Source organism: Mustela lutreola, chromosome 17 (genome assembly GCF_030435805.1).
Source record: "Mustela lutreola isolate mMusLut2 chromosome 17, mMusLut2.pri, whole genome shotgun sequence".
Classification (NCBI taxonomy): domain Eukaryota; kingdom Metazoa; phylum Chordata; class Mammalia; order Carnivora; family Mustelidae; genus Mustela; species Mustela lutreola.
This window is the reverse complement of record NC_081306.1, coordinates 7640284-7655874: the sequence shown is the minus strand read 5'-3', so window position 1 is coordinate 7655874 and position 15591 is coordinate 7640284. Positions and strand designations below refer to the sequence as shown.

The 15591-nt window shown below is 42.1% G+C and overlaps 1 protein-coding gene across 1 annotated transcript in view; it reads right to left on the bottom strand.

Moving 5' to 3' along the window:
- DNAH3 (dynein axonemal heavy chain 3) overlaps nt 1-15591 on the bottom strand; it is a 176080-nt gene that overhangs the window by 132821 nt on the left and 27668 nt on the right. Inside the window, exons 10-15 of the mRNA XM_059154472.1 lie at nt 14444-14569; nt 13130-13325; nt 11163-11342; nt 6731-6867; nt 4783-4888; nt 4414-4592 (exon numbers count right to left, since the gene is read on the bottom strand). Of these exons, the coding sequence (XP_059010455.1) occupies nt 4414-4592; nt 4783-4888; nt 6731-6867; nt 11163-11342; nt 13130-13325; nt 14444-14569 (924 nt within the window). The remainder of the gene's footprint in view (nt 1-4413; nt 4593-4782; nt 4889-6730; nt 6868-11162; nt 11343-13129; nt 13326-14443; nt 14570-15591) is intronic.

Sequence of the window (15591 nt, the reverse complement as noted above, 5' to 3'; positions counted from 1 at the left end):
ATGTTGACATTCACACATTATAGATAAAAAATACATCAAAAACTAATGACATACTGTATGGTGACTAACAACATAATTAAAAAAAACCTATTTCTCTCAGTATTTTCAGTCCTCAATATTCCTTTTTTTTTTTTTTTAAAGATTTTATTTATTTATTTGACAGAGATCACAAGTAGGCAGAGAGGTGGGATTGTGGGGGGGTGGGGAATGGAAGCAGGCTCCCTGCTGAGCAGAGAGTCTGATGCAGGGCTTGATCTCATGACCCTGGGATCCTGACCTGAGCTGAAGGCAGAGGCTTTAACTCACTGAGCCACTCAGGTGCCACCCCCCTTTTTTAAAAATTTAATTATAAGTGACACTCTATATTCCTTCTTAAAGTAAGGAGACACCCCCATTGTGAAGCTAATTGTATGTACCGAACTGAAGAAAAAAATAATTAAACCATCTTTGCAGATGCTTCCAGGATTTTAGAAATGAATTTTTATACAACTTAGAAACTTTCTGCAGAGAAACATTACCTACTGCACTACTACATGGTATTCTCCACTTCAGACCTAGAAGACATGTCCAGGCTCCTTTGTATTTTTAGCTGGATATCTTACTTGTCACCTTGGGCTGCCATAACAAAATATCACAGACTGGGTGGCTTAAACAACAGAAAATTATTTTCTCACAGTTCTGGAGGTGGCGAAGTCCAAGGTCAAGGTACTGACTGATTTGGTTCCTGGTGAGGGCTTTCTTCTCTCCTTGCAGACAGCTGCCTTCTCACTGTGACCTCATGTGGTGGACGGGGAAACAGTTCTGGCGTCTCTTCCTCTTCTTATTGGGGGCACTAGCCCTATTAGATTAGGGACCCATCCTTGTGACCTCATTTAACCTCATCATCTCCTCATAGGCCTTGGCTTCAAATGTAGTCACGCACCGGGCACTAGAGTTTTGCGGTAGACTGAATGCATGGGCACCCCCAAATTTTTAATGTTAAAACCTAATCCTCAATGTAATGGTGTTTGGAGGTGGCCTCTGGGAGGTAAGTAGCTCATGAGAGCTTCGCCTCATAAAGGGGTTTAGAGCTTTTATAAGAGAGAGACCCCCTCACTCATTTTTCCATGTGAGGACACAGGAAGAAGAGGACCATGTACATAGAACCAGGAAGCAGGCTCTCAATAGATACCATATCTGTCGGAGACTTTATCTTGGACTTCATAGCCTCCAGAACTGAGAGACATGAATGAATGAATGGATGTTTGGTTGAGAGAATGAATTTCTGTTGTTTATGAGCCATTCAGCCCATGGTAGTCTGTTGTAGTATCCCAAACAGGCTAAGACAGAATTCAACACTTGAATTTGGAGAAGGGGACAGTTCAGTCCATTGCAGGTATGGTCACATGACTGAGTTGCAGTCAGTATGAAATGGGAAGCAGGGATGAGTATCACCTTTAGGGGCAGCACGTAAAACTGTCCTTGCATGTCTCTTCACGCTCTTTCCTCCTTCCAACTGTCTAGCATGTCAGCACTTCGAATGGCCCTGAAAGCTACATGTTAAAGATGTAAAGTCACCATCTGCTTGAATTTCTGGGTGTACCATAGTAGGTCACCCCCACCAATCTGGAGCTACCCCGAGAAGAAAAAACTTCTATAGTGTTCAGTCATGGCATCTTCAATCTATTTGTTACAGCATCTAGCCTAGCCCAATACAGGTAGGTCCTCTCATCCTTCCTCCCTTTTGTATGAGAATTCAGAGGATAAATATTATGTGGCTACTAGTTATCAGCTTCTTGCAAAGGCCCAGAAGAGTGGCAGAAAACCAATACCCATTAAACTCTCCAAAAAGTCCTTGGTATGGGTCATTGATATGAGGCATCTGACCAACACAATACCTTACCAATATCCAGGGATAAGGTGAGGACAGAAAACATTGCTTTCTACATAGACAGATGATGGTATTTAAAATCTAAAAGGCCAGAGGTTCCACAAGCACAGGGCTATTCTCTGGTGTAGGAGATAACATAAGGGAGACCAACTAATCCTGCATCAGTCTGTGGTCTCTCTCTATCTGTTGTCATTATTTGGGTAAGAGCTCTCACACTGAAGGAAACAAGCAGCTGGGCCACAGGGATAACTATTTACCTCTATGCAGGTCCTTGAATTTTTCATCAGTAGTTCAGGTCTCTGCTTTAGCAGCTTTAAACCAACGTACCTGCAGTGGGTATGAACGGCATGCCCACTTTTCTACCAGTGCACTCCAAAGTGCCCTCCCTGCCTTTATGGGCAGAGCACCCCCATTCTAGGGGGCACCTAGTCACTGGCAACAGAAAGGCACCCCACTCCCAGCAATGGCAGGACAATGAAGTGGTAAGGACAGGGTTTGGGATGAGAAGACTCAAATTCAAACCCACTTACTTGGGCAAGTAAGGTTTTCTTCCTGGGCCTCATTTTCTCCTCCATTCAGTAAAGGATCTTACTTGTATCTGTCTTACCTACTCTTGGGGTTGTTGAGAGAGTTCAGTGAGTCAGAGTCATTATTTATTTTTAAGGCAGAAAGAAAGAATCTTAGCCACCACCTTGGGGTTTCTGCATCCTTAGAAATCCTTGGGGTCACAAGGAGATTTTTATTTTCACTTACATCTAAAAGGCCTAATTACACCACTTATTTTGATGAGGATGGATACTCTGACTGGCCAAAGTACCATGTTGCTTTGATTTAACATGAAAAAATGGACTACTTCTTACAAAATAAATTTTCTTTGATGCTCAAACTTCCCAAAGAAAGCATCCTACTAGTTTGAAGTATTTCTATTGTCCTGGTCCCCAAACCTTAATTCTATAGGCGAAGACACTGAAGATCTAGTAGGTAAAGCCAGAGGACACACAACAGAAGGTCTTAGATTCAAAACCAAATCTTCTGGCTCCTAAACCAGGAACCTTACCATTTCATCACTCTGTGAAAAAGCTGAGTGTGGTAGGTGCGGTGGTTGGCAGCAAGGACTCTGGGGTCAAAATAAACTAGGTGAGGCCCTGTATGTGCTACTTGCTAACCTCTGGGAAGTCTCAGTTCCTTCATCAACATAATGGACAGACCAGTGAACAACCTTTTAGGGTTGTTCTATTTTTTTTTTAAAGATTTTATTTATTTATTTGATAGAGAGTGATCACAAGTAGGCAGAGAGAGAGAGGGAAGCAGGCCCCCTGCTGAGTAGAGAGCCTGATGCGGGACCCGATCCCAGGACCCTGAGATCATGACCTGAACTGAAGGCAGCGGCTTAACCCACTGAGCCACCCAGGTGCCCCTAGGGTTGTTCTAAAGACTTGATTAGATCTATACTGTTCGGAATGCTTACACAGTGCCTGGACTATAACATGTGCTGGAAAAACGGTAGCTTACTATTATCCAAAATTTGCTCATGAGTTTCTGAAATGTATTTTGTAAACTTAAGGTGCTACATAATGTTAAAATTCTCTCTCTCTCTACATTTTTATATATGTATATGTAATAAGAATAATACAACATATAACACTGTTGGTACTGGTAGTGTTTACTAAATCATCTTAGTCTAGAGCTAAAAGCACTCTGAAGAAGAGAGCTAGAAAGACGTGGATTAATCATTTTGTAAGTTTCAAATAGTTCACCATGGTGTTTGGTTCAGTGCTGCCCAAAAGACCCACATCAGCCTGGTGTCACACACGCCAAGACTTTCTGAGGCAACTGGAAAGAAAGAAACCATTTTCCCCTCTGGATGGGAACCTGAGAGGATATAAGCCTGGAGCTTCTGGGCCCACAAACAGGACAGCGCCTGTTAGAGATGAAAGCTGAGTAGAGGGAGAGATGCTTCATCCTACCTGCAGGTTTGAGGGCCTGAAGCTGGCAAATCCCGAACTTTTCAATATGTGAGCTCCAAATTCCCTTTTTCATTTTAGCCAGTCTATCTGAGCTTCTATCCCTTAGAAACCAAGATATCTTGACAAATATATAGTCACCAGTGAAATGAAGCATAGAGCTTGAGATTGATCAACAGAATCCTCAGACCTATACAGCAGACACCTGCACGGGAGTGATTCCACGGGGAGCCAGTAAGCACCCTCTATCTCTGAATATATGCTAGATGGCCGGGGAAAGGGCCTCTGACCTCAGACAGCAAAGCGCATGGGGCAGCATCTCCCTGAAGATGTCTCCAAGAAAGCTAAGGCTGAGGGATCAGAGATGGACAGCTGCAGGAGGCCTCCCACCTGCCTGCTCCAAGCCCCAAATTCACCTTCTAGCCTGAACCTGAATTCCCTGCCTCCATCACTCTGGGGCAGAAACAGCTTGAGCCAGAAGTTCTGTCTGGTCATGGCTGGGAGGTGCAAGTTCTGGCTACATTTTCATTGTCCCGTTCACACCCCATGCTGTTGTCTCTCTGTCCACAGTAACAGTACCTGGTATTCATGTTCCGGTTTACGTCCACTTGGAATTGGATCAGACGGTCTTTAAGATTTTGGGCTCGCTCACAGAGGTCATAATTTAGGCTCATGGTATCAAGGCAGAACATGGCCAAAGGCACGGTAATGTGCATGGATGCAATTTCGTTTCTCCGCCTTTTTATGCTACGGATCCTCTGTAGAAAGGAACACAGTTGGTAGCTTGATTTGCCTTTAGCCGCTGTGCACCTGACCCCAGCAGCCCCCCACCAGCCAACCTAGTCCAATGCTGAGCACAACATGTATACTAACAAACACACTGACTATGTCTTGGATTGTGTGCAGCATGTGTCACCAAGATATAAAATATCAAATGATATGTCCTACCACCACAAAATCCTCAATTTCATGGTTTTCTTTCAGGAATGCAGTGATGTTTTGTTCTGCCATGTTATCCAATAAGTCATCATACTTTTTGTAGACATTTAAGTATCTGCCATAATCGAAGAGCATAACATCAGACATGCAAATACGGGTCACCAAGTCAGATTACGAAGAGTGGCAAATGAAGACATAAGATCATAAAAATTAGCCCAAGCCAGGAAAGGGAAACAGAATGTGGCAAAAAGTGTAGTGAACTGGGAATTCAGACCATTGGCTTCAAATTCCAATTTTGCCACTTCCTAGCTGCATGAATTTAGACAAGATATTTCTCTTTTTCAAAAATCAGTGTCTTTAGTTTTAAGTGAAAATGATGACACCTCGTAGTATTGTTTTAAGGCTTACCTATAATAATGTGCATATAAAGCATCTAGTACAATGCCTGATATACAGTAAATCTGTAATAAACATTAGTTCCTATCCTTTCGTTCAGCAATAAAATTCTATGTCTAAATTTTAAGATGAAAATTGGGAACTAACAAACCTAAAATCTATTGGATAAAATTAAGTTTTCCTCTCTTAAAAGATCATGCAAAAATGGCTGCACAGATTTCTCTCAAATTGGAGGTTGTATTTGGGATGCTGTGACTTTAAGTTTGAATTAGGGATGCCGGGCTGGCTCAGTCAGTGGACCATGTGACTCTCGATCTTGTGGTCATGAGTTCAAGCCCCACGCTGGGCATGGAGCCTACTTTAAATAATAAAAATAATAAAATAAAATAATAGTGAAATAAAATAAAGATGATAATGGAGTAAGCAGAATTAGTTTTGTCAGGCCCAGGAGTTGGCCAATACTTCAGAGAGTCTAAAGCTGAGATATAATATGAGGACCAGTCAGTCCAAAAAAACAAACAAACAAACTGTGTGTTAGACTCCAAGAACAGGGCAAACAGAGCTTTCAGATAGATGTCTCCAAATCAAATTCATAAGGACAGAGATTCCAAATTGACTCTATGATTTTCAGACCAGAAGTAGTTCTTAACTGGGGGTGATCTGACCACTCAGGGGACATTTGGCCATGTCTGGGGATGATTTTGGTTGTAATGACCACAGGGGGATCCTGCTGGCTATACCTATACCTATAGGTATAGGTCAGGGATTCTGCTAAACATCCTACCATGGCACAACAGTTCCTCACAGTTAGAGTTTTCTGGTCTAAAATGTTGACAGAGCCACAGTCAAGAGCCATGTATTCTGGTTTGACTGGGAGAGCCCAGATTTACACTTGTTGTCCCACAGCAATTGTTAATAAAGCCCTCTTCCTTCTCAAAGTGTCTCCTTTTGGAAGCTGTATTATATGAGCCCCTAAACTAGGGACTGCTCACATGAGCAACTGTGAGACATTTTACAGTACGATGATTAAAGAGCATTCAGATAACTTGTCCTCAATCCCCTTCCTTTAATCCCTAAATCCAAAAACCTCTAAAAACAGAAAGCTGCTTCAATATGTTATTGGATGGCAAAAGCTGGCCTAAACCAATGTGAGGCTACTTGGGGGAATATTCATATTTTTCAATGTAGAAGTATCAACATGTTTCATTAAGGGATGCTTCCTGAGATCCTGCTGAAGCTGCATCATTGTATAAAATATAATCATTATGTTACTTTTCTAAAATCCAGAAATTTCTAAAGGCCAAAACCTGTCTGTCCTCATAGCTTTCAGATAATAGAGGTGGACCTGTAAATTGAATTTGAATTCTGGCTCTCCTATTTATTTGCAGTGTAATATTGGGAAAGCTTCCTCATCTGTAAAATGGGAATAAGCAGTAATACCATTGTAAGCATTGGCTATTATTACTATGAATGTGTTTCTGATGTGTGGGAATAGTGACCATGTATTTGATGACAAGCAAACCAATATGAAAATGGCTAAGTTACAAGTAAACCAACTTACTTGTGGGGGCCAACTTGATTTTTCTGATATACCTCAAAGGTTTGATCCACAAAATCAGAAACTAGTTTTTCTTCAGTGTTCACAGTTCCAAGAATCAAGTTATAGCCTTTCAGCTCCGGGAACAGGATAGATTCCACCTAAAGAACAGAAACCACCTCTGATGTCACAGGACATCCACGAGACACAAGAAGGGAATGGCACCAAAAGGTAAAACCTTTTGCAGCAGACACATTTTCAGGGACACCAGATACATTTTCACTCTTTTTCCTCTTGGATAATGCCAGAACTATCCTCTACTTTCTTCTCCCTGGTTTTGGGTTACTTATCTTTTCCTCATCCTCGCAAGTCTCCGGTCCATGAAGAATCACCCTGTGCCTCCAATTAGGATGTTAGGTTTCCCTGCTTAAGGTTTACATTCTAAACTTTTTCCACTCAGCACAATCATAATTAAATAATGTGTAATGAGCTTCTCTGCGTTTGTCATAGGTTTAAATACCATGAAGGCCTGGATCCTATCTCACTTTGTCAGTATTGTGAAGGGTTCAACAAGTGCTTGGCACATAGTTAAGTGCTTAATAAACACTGTGTGACTGAATGAATATTATAGTGATGTTCCTTGTCCCCTGCCCACATCAGCTTTTCCTAATGAAAAGCTACTAGAGACATGAGTTCTAATCCTGATTCTGCCACTAACTAACCATGCAACCTTAGCTAAGCTACATCTCCTCTCTGAACTTCCATTTTCTCATCTGAGGAAAAGGAGAGATACTAGATGCTTCTCTCAGCTCGGGGGGGTGTGGTGGGGGGGGAAATCCATGGCTTTATGGTCTTGAAGCTAGAACAGTATCTTTTCTGATAATTCAAGTTCTCTAACTTCTTCATGGCATGTGTGTGTCCCTGAGAAATGTTCTCACTTGCATGACTCATGAAGATGGCCAAGTCCCTGCTGGGGATCCGGTGCCCTCCCCTCTAAGAAAGCTAACAGTGATTGGTCCCAGCAAAGACTGTCAGAGAGCTCTACTTGGTGACAGCCATTACATACAGCAGATAGGAATGCACTGATTTAGAAAGGGGGAAAGGCTAGTGCAAATAGTCTGTGTTCCTTCTTTGGACAATCCAAAAGTTTTTAAGCCAGTGGAGGAACAACTTCTTGGCTGTGGCCATACTGAAGACAGCAGTTGAAAGCAAAGGGATGAAGGATCTGGCATTGGCCAAGCATACAGATGAAATGGTTTAAAGACATACGAATGGCACATTTAGGCCATGTAAGAGATTGCATATGGGCAGCATAAGGGATTGTTTCTTTGGAAGAGGTCTTCAGTTGAAAGAGGAAGTAACACCTTTTATTGCCCTTTAAATCGGGCAGTCTGTAAAACTAAGCTGAGATCAGTGTTGTCTTCTCCAGATAATCATGGTTACGATCTGCAGATCTCCCTGACCCTCCGGTCCCTGACTTCCTGGTCTTGTGGTCACCCTCAGAGCCTACGCCTACACCCTTGCCCAAGTTTGGGATTTCCCTGGCACTTGGAGTGAGAAAATTCTCCCATCAAGAGAGACACTGGCCCAAGGAGACCCTTTCCACAGTAGTGTGTGTGTGTGTGTGTGTGTGTGTGTGTGAGAGAGAGAGAGAGAGAGAGAGAGAAAGAAAGACTGTGTATTTCTGATTATGAAAGTAACACGTTAACATGGTTGCTAATGCGGATTTAAAATTTTTTTTTTAAGATTTTATTTATTTATTGGACAGAGAGAGCAGAAGAGGGCATAAGCAGGGGGAGTAGCAAATCGAGAGGGAAAAGCAGGCTTTGTACTGAGCAGGGAGCCCCATGCAGGATTCAATTCCTGGACCCTGGGAATATGAGCTGAATTGAAGACAGATGTTTAACCCATTGAGCCACGCAGGCGCCCCAGATTTAAATTTTCCTTATTGCGTTTTTAGTTTTAGAAAACCCTTCCTTATTTCAGCCCACCTCATTTTATTTATGCCTCTCATTCCCCTCCTCATTTCAATCAGTATTATAGCATTTATGGTTCTTTTTTTTTTTTTTTTTTTTTTTTGCTAAGACAACTATTTTCTAATATTTACTTTGGTTTCCTCTAGTAACCTTCTCATAAATAGGCTTCTCTTTGCATTTTCAAAGCCTCATGTTAACATTTTTTCCAACTTTCAAAATTTATGTTTAGGGGGCACCTGCCTGCCACGGTTAGTGGCTCCACAGTTAGTGGAGCATGGGACTCCTGATCTCAGGATGAAGTTCAAGCACCACACTGGGTGTGGAGATTACTTAAAAATAAGATCTTAAGAAAATAAAATAAATAAAGGGGTGCCTGGGTGGCTCAGTTGGTTAAGCATCTGACTTCAGCTCTGGTCATGATCTCAGGGTCCTGTGTCGAGGCCTGCATCAGGCTCCCTGCTCAGCGTGATGTCTGCTTCTCCCTTTCCCTCTCCCTCTGCCCTTACTCCCACTTGTGCTCTCTCCCTTACTCTCTCTCAAATAAATAAATAAAATCTTAAAAAATTAATTAAATAAAACATATTTAACCATAAAAAAGACAAGTCTGGCAAGGGTCGGGGATACTGTCCACCTGTTGTTCTTAGATCTTATTAGATATTCAACCTGAGGGGCTATTATTTTAAAGTTATAATACCCAGTTCAGAGATAAAACAGTGTGAGGTGTTTGAGGCAGGAGGCAGTGCTGTAGGCATTCTAGATGGAGAATGTTGAGCCTGGGTTGTTTTTCCTCACAGCCTGATAAAGTCCCATTGGCATTCACCTGGGTCTAGTTTTCAACCCCAGTACACACTTTGACCTGTGACTGCTATCTTCTTGCTATGACAATCCACTAAATCTACTACCATCCTTGCTGGGTGTTTGCTGGAGCAGCCACATGAGCCCTGGGCTCTCCTAGCCCAGCTGCTCGCAAGCACTGCTAATCAACAGCAGTGAAGGAGAACTTGACTGGTATGTACTTAATCTGTCCCCAAGCCCCACACTTATCCTTCCAAATTACATGGTCCTCTCTTTCATTTTCTTCCTAGGAATATGGATGGGTAGGAGAGTAGCCCACTGTTTCTTCCCCCTCTGCACACCCAGTTTTCTTGTTAACCAGGCTTGGTTGGGCTTGAGACCCCAAATTTAAAGTTATCTGGTGAAATCAACTGGAGCATTTGGCCTATAGCCCCCAGCTCTAATCTTGAGCTCTTAGAATCCTCTAAGTACATGACTGCAAAGAGAAGAGTACTTAAGAGCATCTGAGTATGACACATAATTCTGGGGAGGGAGGGTAGGAGAGAAGAGAGAGAGAGAAAAACACTCCCCAGTTTCCTTCCCCATGCGGGGCTAGACACTGGTCTTGCCACATCAACCACACAGAGGGAAACAGAAGACAGATCACAAAAGAGTCACACTCATGTGGGTGATCCTGCCCAGCTCTAAAAGTCTGCTAAGCGTCTGGAACATGATTAGCAATGCCATCCTGGGAAGGAAACTGGAAGGGGCTTGAACCAGGAAGGTAAGCTTCAATCTTTCCCTTTGATGCCTGTAGTGGTTAAACAAACAAAGAAACAAACACACACACGGAACGTCAAGAACTAAATTAGATATCGTTTTATCAAGGTTCTGGTGGGTTCATGGCATTGTTCCATCGTGAATCAACCCAAGTTGGATATGACTTGGGACATATCTGCTCCTTTGAATTTGGATCATGGTGGGCCGGACAGGGGTGGGGGGGGGGGGACTCTACTTGGTCACTCCTAATGCTCTTATTAAAAGTACAATTCTTGGGACACCTGGGTGACTCAGTTCGTTAAGCGTCTGACTCTTGATTTTGGCTAAGGTCATGATCTCAGGGTCCTGGGATCAAGGCCTACGTCAGGCTCCAAGCCAGTAATGAGTCAATTTGAGATTTTCTCCCTCTCCCTCTGTCCTTCTCCTGCTTGTGTGCACAAGCATTCTCCTTCTCAAATAAACAAATAAATCTTAAAAAAAAAAAAAAAAAAAAAAGTAGGAGCACCTGGGTGGCTCAGTTGTTTAAGCATCTGCCTTTAGCTCAGGTCATGATCTCAGGGTCCTGAGACCAAACTCCATGTTGGGCTCCCTGCTCAGCAAGGAGTCTGCTTCTCCCTCTGCACCTCTCCCTGTCATGTACTCACTCTCTCTCTCTCTCAAATAAATAAAATCTTTTAAAAAAATAAAATAAAAAAAATAAAAGCACAATTCTCAAATATGTGGACATTTCTTTATGGCCCAAATCTTTATGGGGTTTGAGCTCTTAGAATCTTCAGAAACCAAAGGGGGGGGCATACTTCCTTTTACTTTGGTATTTATCTCCCAACGTAAGACTCCCCTAACTGAATACCTTGTGCAAACAGCTGTTTAAAATTTATTTTATTCAGTAAGTAAAAGCAAAACAAATGATTAAGTTGATACTATACCTTGGGGATCTCCCTAGAGTTCTTAATAATTTCCAAGAAAGAGTTGCGTATTAATTCCCAGCAGTCATCAAAAGATGGATTAAAGACGATAACGGGATCATGGACTTCAAGTTTGATCATGATGAGCTGAGGCATGAAGAACTCCATCTCTTGGTAAGGCTCCTCAAAATCATTCCCAGCCTTTAGGAGACAAAAGATATGGCGGCTGTCACAAGGTAAGGCCTTCCAGAATCAAAGGAGTGAATTTTACCCATTCACAGTACAAAACAAACACCAGAAAAGGAAATGCAGAGTCTCACACACTATTCGTGTTCAAAGAAGGGCTAAGTACGGCATAGCCCACCCTGAGCTCACCTACTCGCCCTTTCCCAAAGCTTTTATTCGGAATGCTTACTTTGCTTAGAAATTCCTGCGTTAGTACTTCCAAATTCTTCCTATCCTTCAAAATTCAGCTCAAAATCCCCTCCCTGGGGAAGCCTCCCTGTTCTTCAGCAAGATACAATCTCTTCCACTTCTTAACTTCTAAATTTCCACTTCCTTCACGGGACTTTCTCTTTCTCTCTTGCAGAGATTATATATATATGTGTGTGTGTGTGTGTGTGTGTGTGTGTTTGTGTGTGTATGTGTGTGTGTGTGTGTGTGTGTGTATACATACATTTTATCTTCTCTACTCTAACCTAATTCTAATTCTATCCATGTCTGAACCCTGTACTTCCTCCAAAATATCTGAGGCAGCATTTAGCCCATAGTTGGTGCTCAATAAAAATTTGTTGACAGAATCCGAAAGTATATTTAGTTATCTGAATGCCTCAAATGGAGCTTGCTAATGAGTGAATAGTCTATTTTACATACTCAAAATGTCTGCCTTCCTACAACAGAAATATTGGCAGGGAGATATCTAGAATTCCCTATCAGGCTATTAATATAAGTTACCTCTCATCAACTGCACTGCCTAAAGAAACTGTTCATAGTGCAGCTTGCAAAGTACTTGTCTAAGCCAATGATGTTAGACATTTCCAGATCTGTTTAAGGATGACTGATAAACATTTGTTGAATAGCTATCATGCATCAAATACCCATAAATCTCCCCTTCTTTCAGACATACAAAGATTTTACTTTTCCCTTTGTGTGGAATTTTAGAATGGGATTTGTTCCCACATCTCAGTCTCTTCTGCTTAGCAAAGTAGATGATTACAGTGACATCTATAGATGGGTTCTTGTCAGACAGTTAACATCACAGTCTAAATTCAGCAGCATTGGTGTCTACATTTTTTTGAGCATAAGGTCAGTTGTTCATCTTGACTTCATTTGGAAAAATACTTAGAATTTAACCTTTTGTAACCAGGCAATTTTATATTTTTATTACTCCTTTTTAAAGGTAAAATGTGCATGTGGTATGAAATCCAAATGAATCTTCCTTAATCCTCAGGCTATCTAAGTTTAGGGGATGCGATGATGTTTTGAAAACCAGGACACGGTGCTTTTAGCTTTTATTTTGACTTCACTGGAGTTTCATGAAGAAAGTTACTAATTAGGTCAACAAAGCCTTTTGTTATCAGAGATGCCCCTTTCAAAGATCAAAGAACAAAAAGTCAACATCTGCAACAATACACATAACACTCCCTAAATATCAAGCCAAAGATTTATAATAAAACTTTTTCAACTCCTTCCTTTAACAGAGAGGATCAAAAAGTGAACTATTTCCCTCCTATAAGGGGTATGAATTCCATTTTACTCAATCTTTCCTTAAATAATTTTAACAATTTCTCCACTTCCGGAGAACTTAGCCAATTTAGTAGTAATTATCTCAGGAAAGATTTCATGAGCTGATAATGATCCGATGTGTGTGGCAATCAAGAAAATTTTTACTTTTTGTCCTTCCCTCACAGCTGAGAACCTACGTGATGGAATTCTGATTGTCTCAGTTGTTTCCCCGTAAAAGGGCCTACTGCTGATCCCCTACATACCTTGTGTATCATGAAAAAGGAGACCAGGTCCTCGAGAGACTTAATGACCAAGTCCCTCAGCTGGAGTGACATGAAGGAAGCAACAGAAGCAAAATATTCCTCAATGTTATGAGAGGAGTCATAGTCACTTTTGGGAGCAAAATGGACCCAATGCTCCTTCTGTGAGATGAAAAGCTGGGCACAGGTTGGGATCCACCTGTAAAGACAGGATCCACCTGTAAAGACCCAAGTTACAAGCTCTTCTGAGCTCAGAGAAGTCTGATCAGACAGTCCCCACACTCTGTGACCGGGCAGATGGCTTACTTCCCAACTAAGCACCGTTCCAAATCGGTATTTTCATATCCCTGGCCATCTAACCTGCCAACATCCCTTTCCAGAGAAGAAAGTAGTAAGATCTGAATTGAGAGACTACTCTTCCAGTGGTAATGCCCAAATATACAAGCAATGCTGGTGGTGTGTCCTCCTCCAGGAGTCTCTAATTTCTTCACTATAATCAGAGATTGTGGTGAAGGGGCCTAAGGAACTGGAATGCTCCATGCAACTTCTTTCTCCGGCAAATGCCTGGCCTCTGTTCAGATTTTATAGGGGGAAAGAGAGAAAGAGGAGAAAAAGAAGAAAACCTAAGAAGAGAAATTCCAGTATGACAGCAGCTTCTGCTCAGAAGTTGGGACTAGAAATAAGAAAAGCAAAAGAAGAAATGGACACCTTGTTCTTTCTTCCTACCTCCCCCAGTTTCTAATTCCCAGTGGGAACCACTGGCCTTTTCATCCTATCCCATCTTCTCTCTGATTGCTAGAAAAGCACTCCTCTAATAACCAGAAAAGTACTAGGAGCAGCCATAGTTGTAAAGACAGTAACTAGGATATTTATCGAGCAGCTACTATGTGCCAACAGTTGCATATACATTATCTCTGATAATAAAAACCCTGTGGTAGGTATTACTGCCATCATTTTGCATAAAGGTGATTTCTCTGGCTCTGGACACAGTCTTTCATGCATTTGCAAAAGAAAAAGGAATTGTCACCTCCCTAACCCCCAAAGTTGTAGTTGTTTATCTGGGCCACCTGAACACAGGTCATTCAAATGCATTGTTGTGTAACCTAGCAAGTCCTAATGGACTTCAGAGGAAGGGAAGAGAAGTGGTACCCCCAACAGAGAAGAGTAATGAGAATTTCAGAAAGGCAGAGGGGGACCAGGAGTGAGGGTTGAAGAAGAGTGGACATGGGGAGTCACAAAGACCAGCAGGGAACTAGTTTTCTCTCCACAGAGTTTATGATACTGTGATGCCGTTCCATTCTGGGGCCAGATACTGACTTGTTGAGAAGAATTTGGCGCGCTTCCATGCAGTGTTTCTGGATCACATCCTGATATTCATGAGGCTGCAGAGGCAGTTTTCCTGCCAGTAATTCTGCTGTTCGAACAAACCTGAAGTCTCTAAATCTGCCAAAAGAGAGGGAGAAATGTCCTGGGCTGAGAAGACACTTAAAAATGAATTCCTAGGTTAAGTTCAAAGGGCATATATCTTTATTTTTTTCAAGGAGAGTAACACTAATTATAACTGAGAAATCTGAGAGTCTGAGGAGGGAGGAGAAAGTCCAGAGGAACCTTGCAAAGGGTAGATAGATGAGCCAACTCAGTTGGTGTTTGCTGAGCCTTCCTGTGTGTTCTGCTCTGGGTAACCTATCTGGGGACTGCTTTGGAACCAACCTGGAATTTGCCTGGCTGGGAACTGGAATATCAAATGGACTAATCAACGTTCTTTAACAGTGAGGACAGAGAAGATAGGTCAATAGAAGCAACACCTTCATGATCAAGGGGGTTCCTCTAATCCTCAGGGTGGTTCCAGGTGAGCTACTCAAGCAACTTGGAGGACTGCTTTGGTCTAAACAAACACAATACCCCCTATAGACCTACACTTGATTGGCAGGTTCACCAAGACACACACATTATCCCTTGGCACAGCGCATTACACAATGTAGGCACACAATAGGTATCTGCGGAACGAACACATGAAACTCCCTGCACCTTCTCTTATGAGGCTCTTCTATTTTTTTCAGATCAATGGATGTGTTGTCCTTTACCATATTCCCAGAGGTGTCTTTCAGCTCAGAGGGCCACATACCTCTTCCTGACATCTATTCCATCCATTTATAAATCACTCTTCTAAATCATCACGGTCTTTCACTTCCCCAGTTAGATCTTTGTTCACTCCCTCAACTCATCTCATTTCTTGCTTCTCATTTTCATCATCCACTGGAATGACCTCTTGGGCACTTTTCCTCATCCTTCCTAAATCCCACAGCCTCTATTTCTATTCCTTCTTGGTGGAGGTGGTGAACGTGGTCCCCATCTTGTCTGGCCAGCCACAAAGCATTGTTAGGGAAGGAAGGAGAGAACTTGAGAGCTCCGTCACCACACATTTGATATCCAAACCAAGTATGGCCCTTGTTACCATGTGGTAA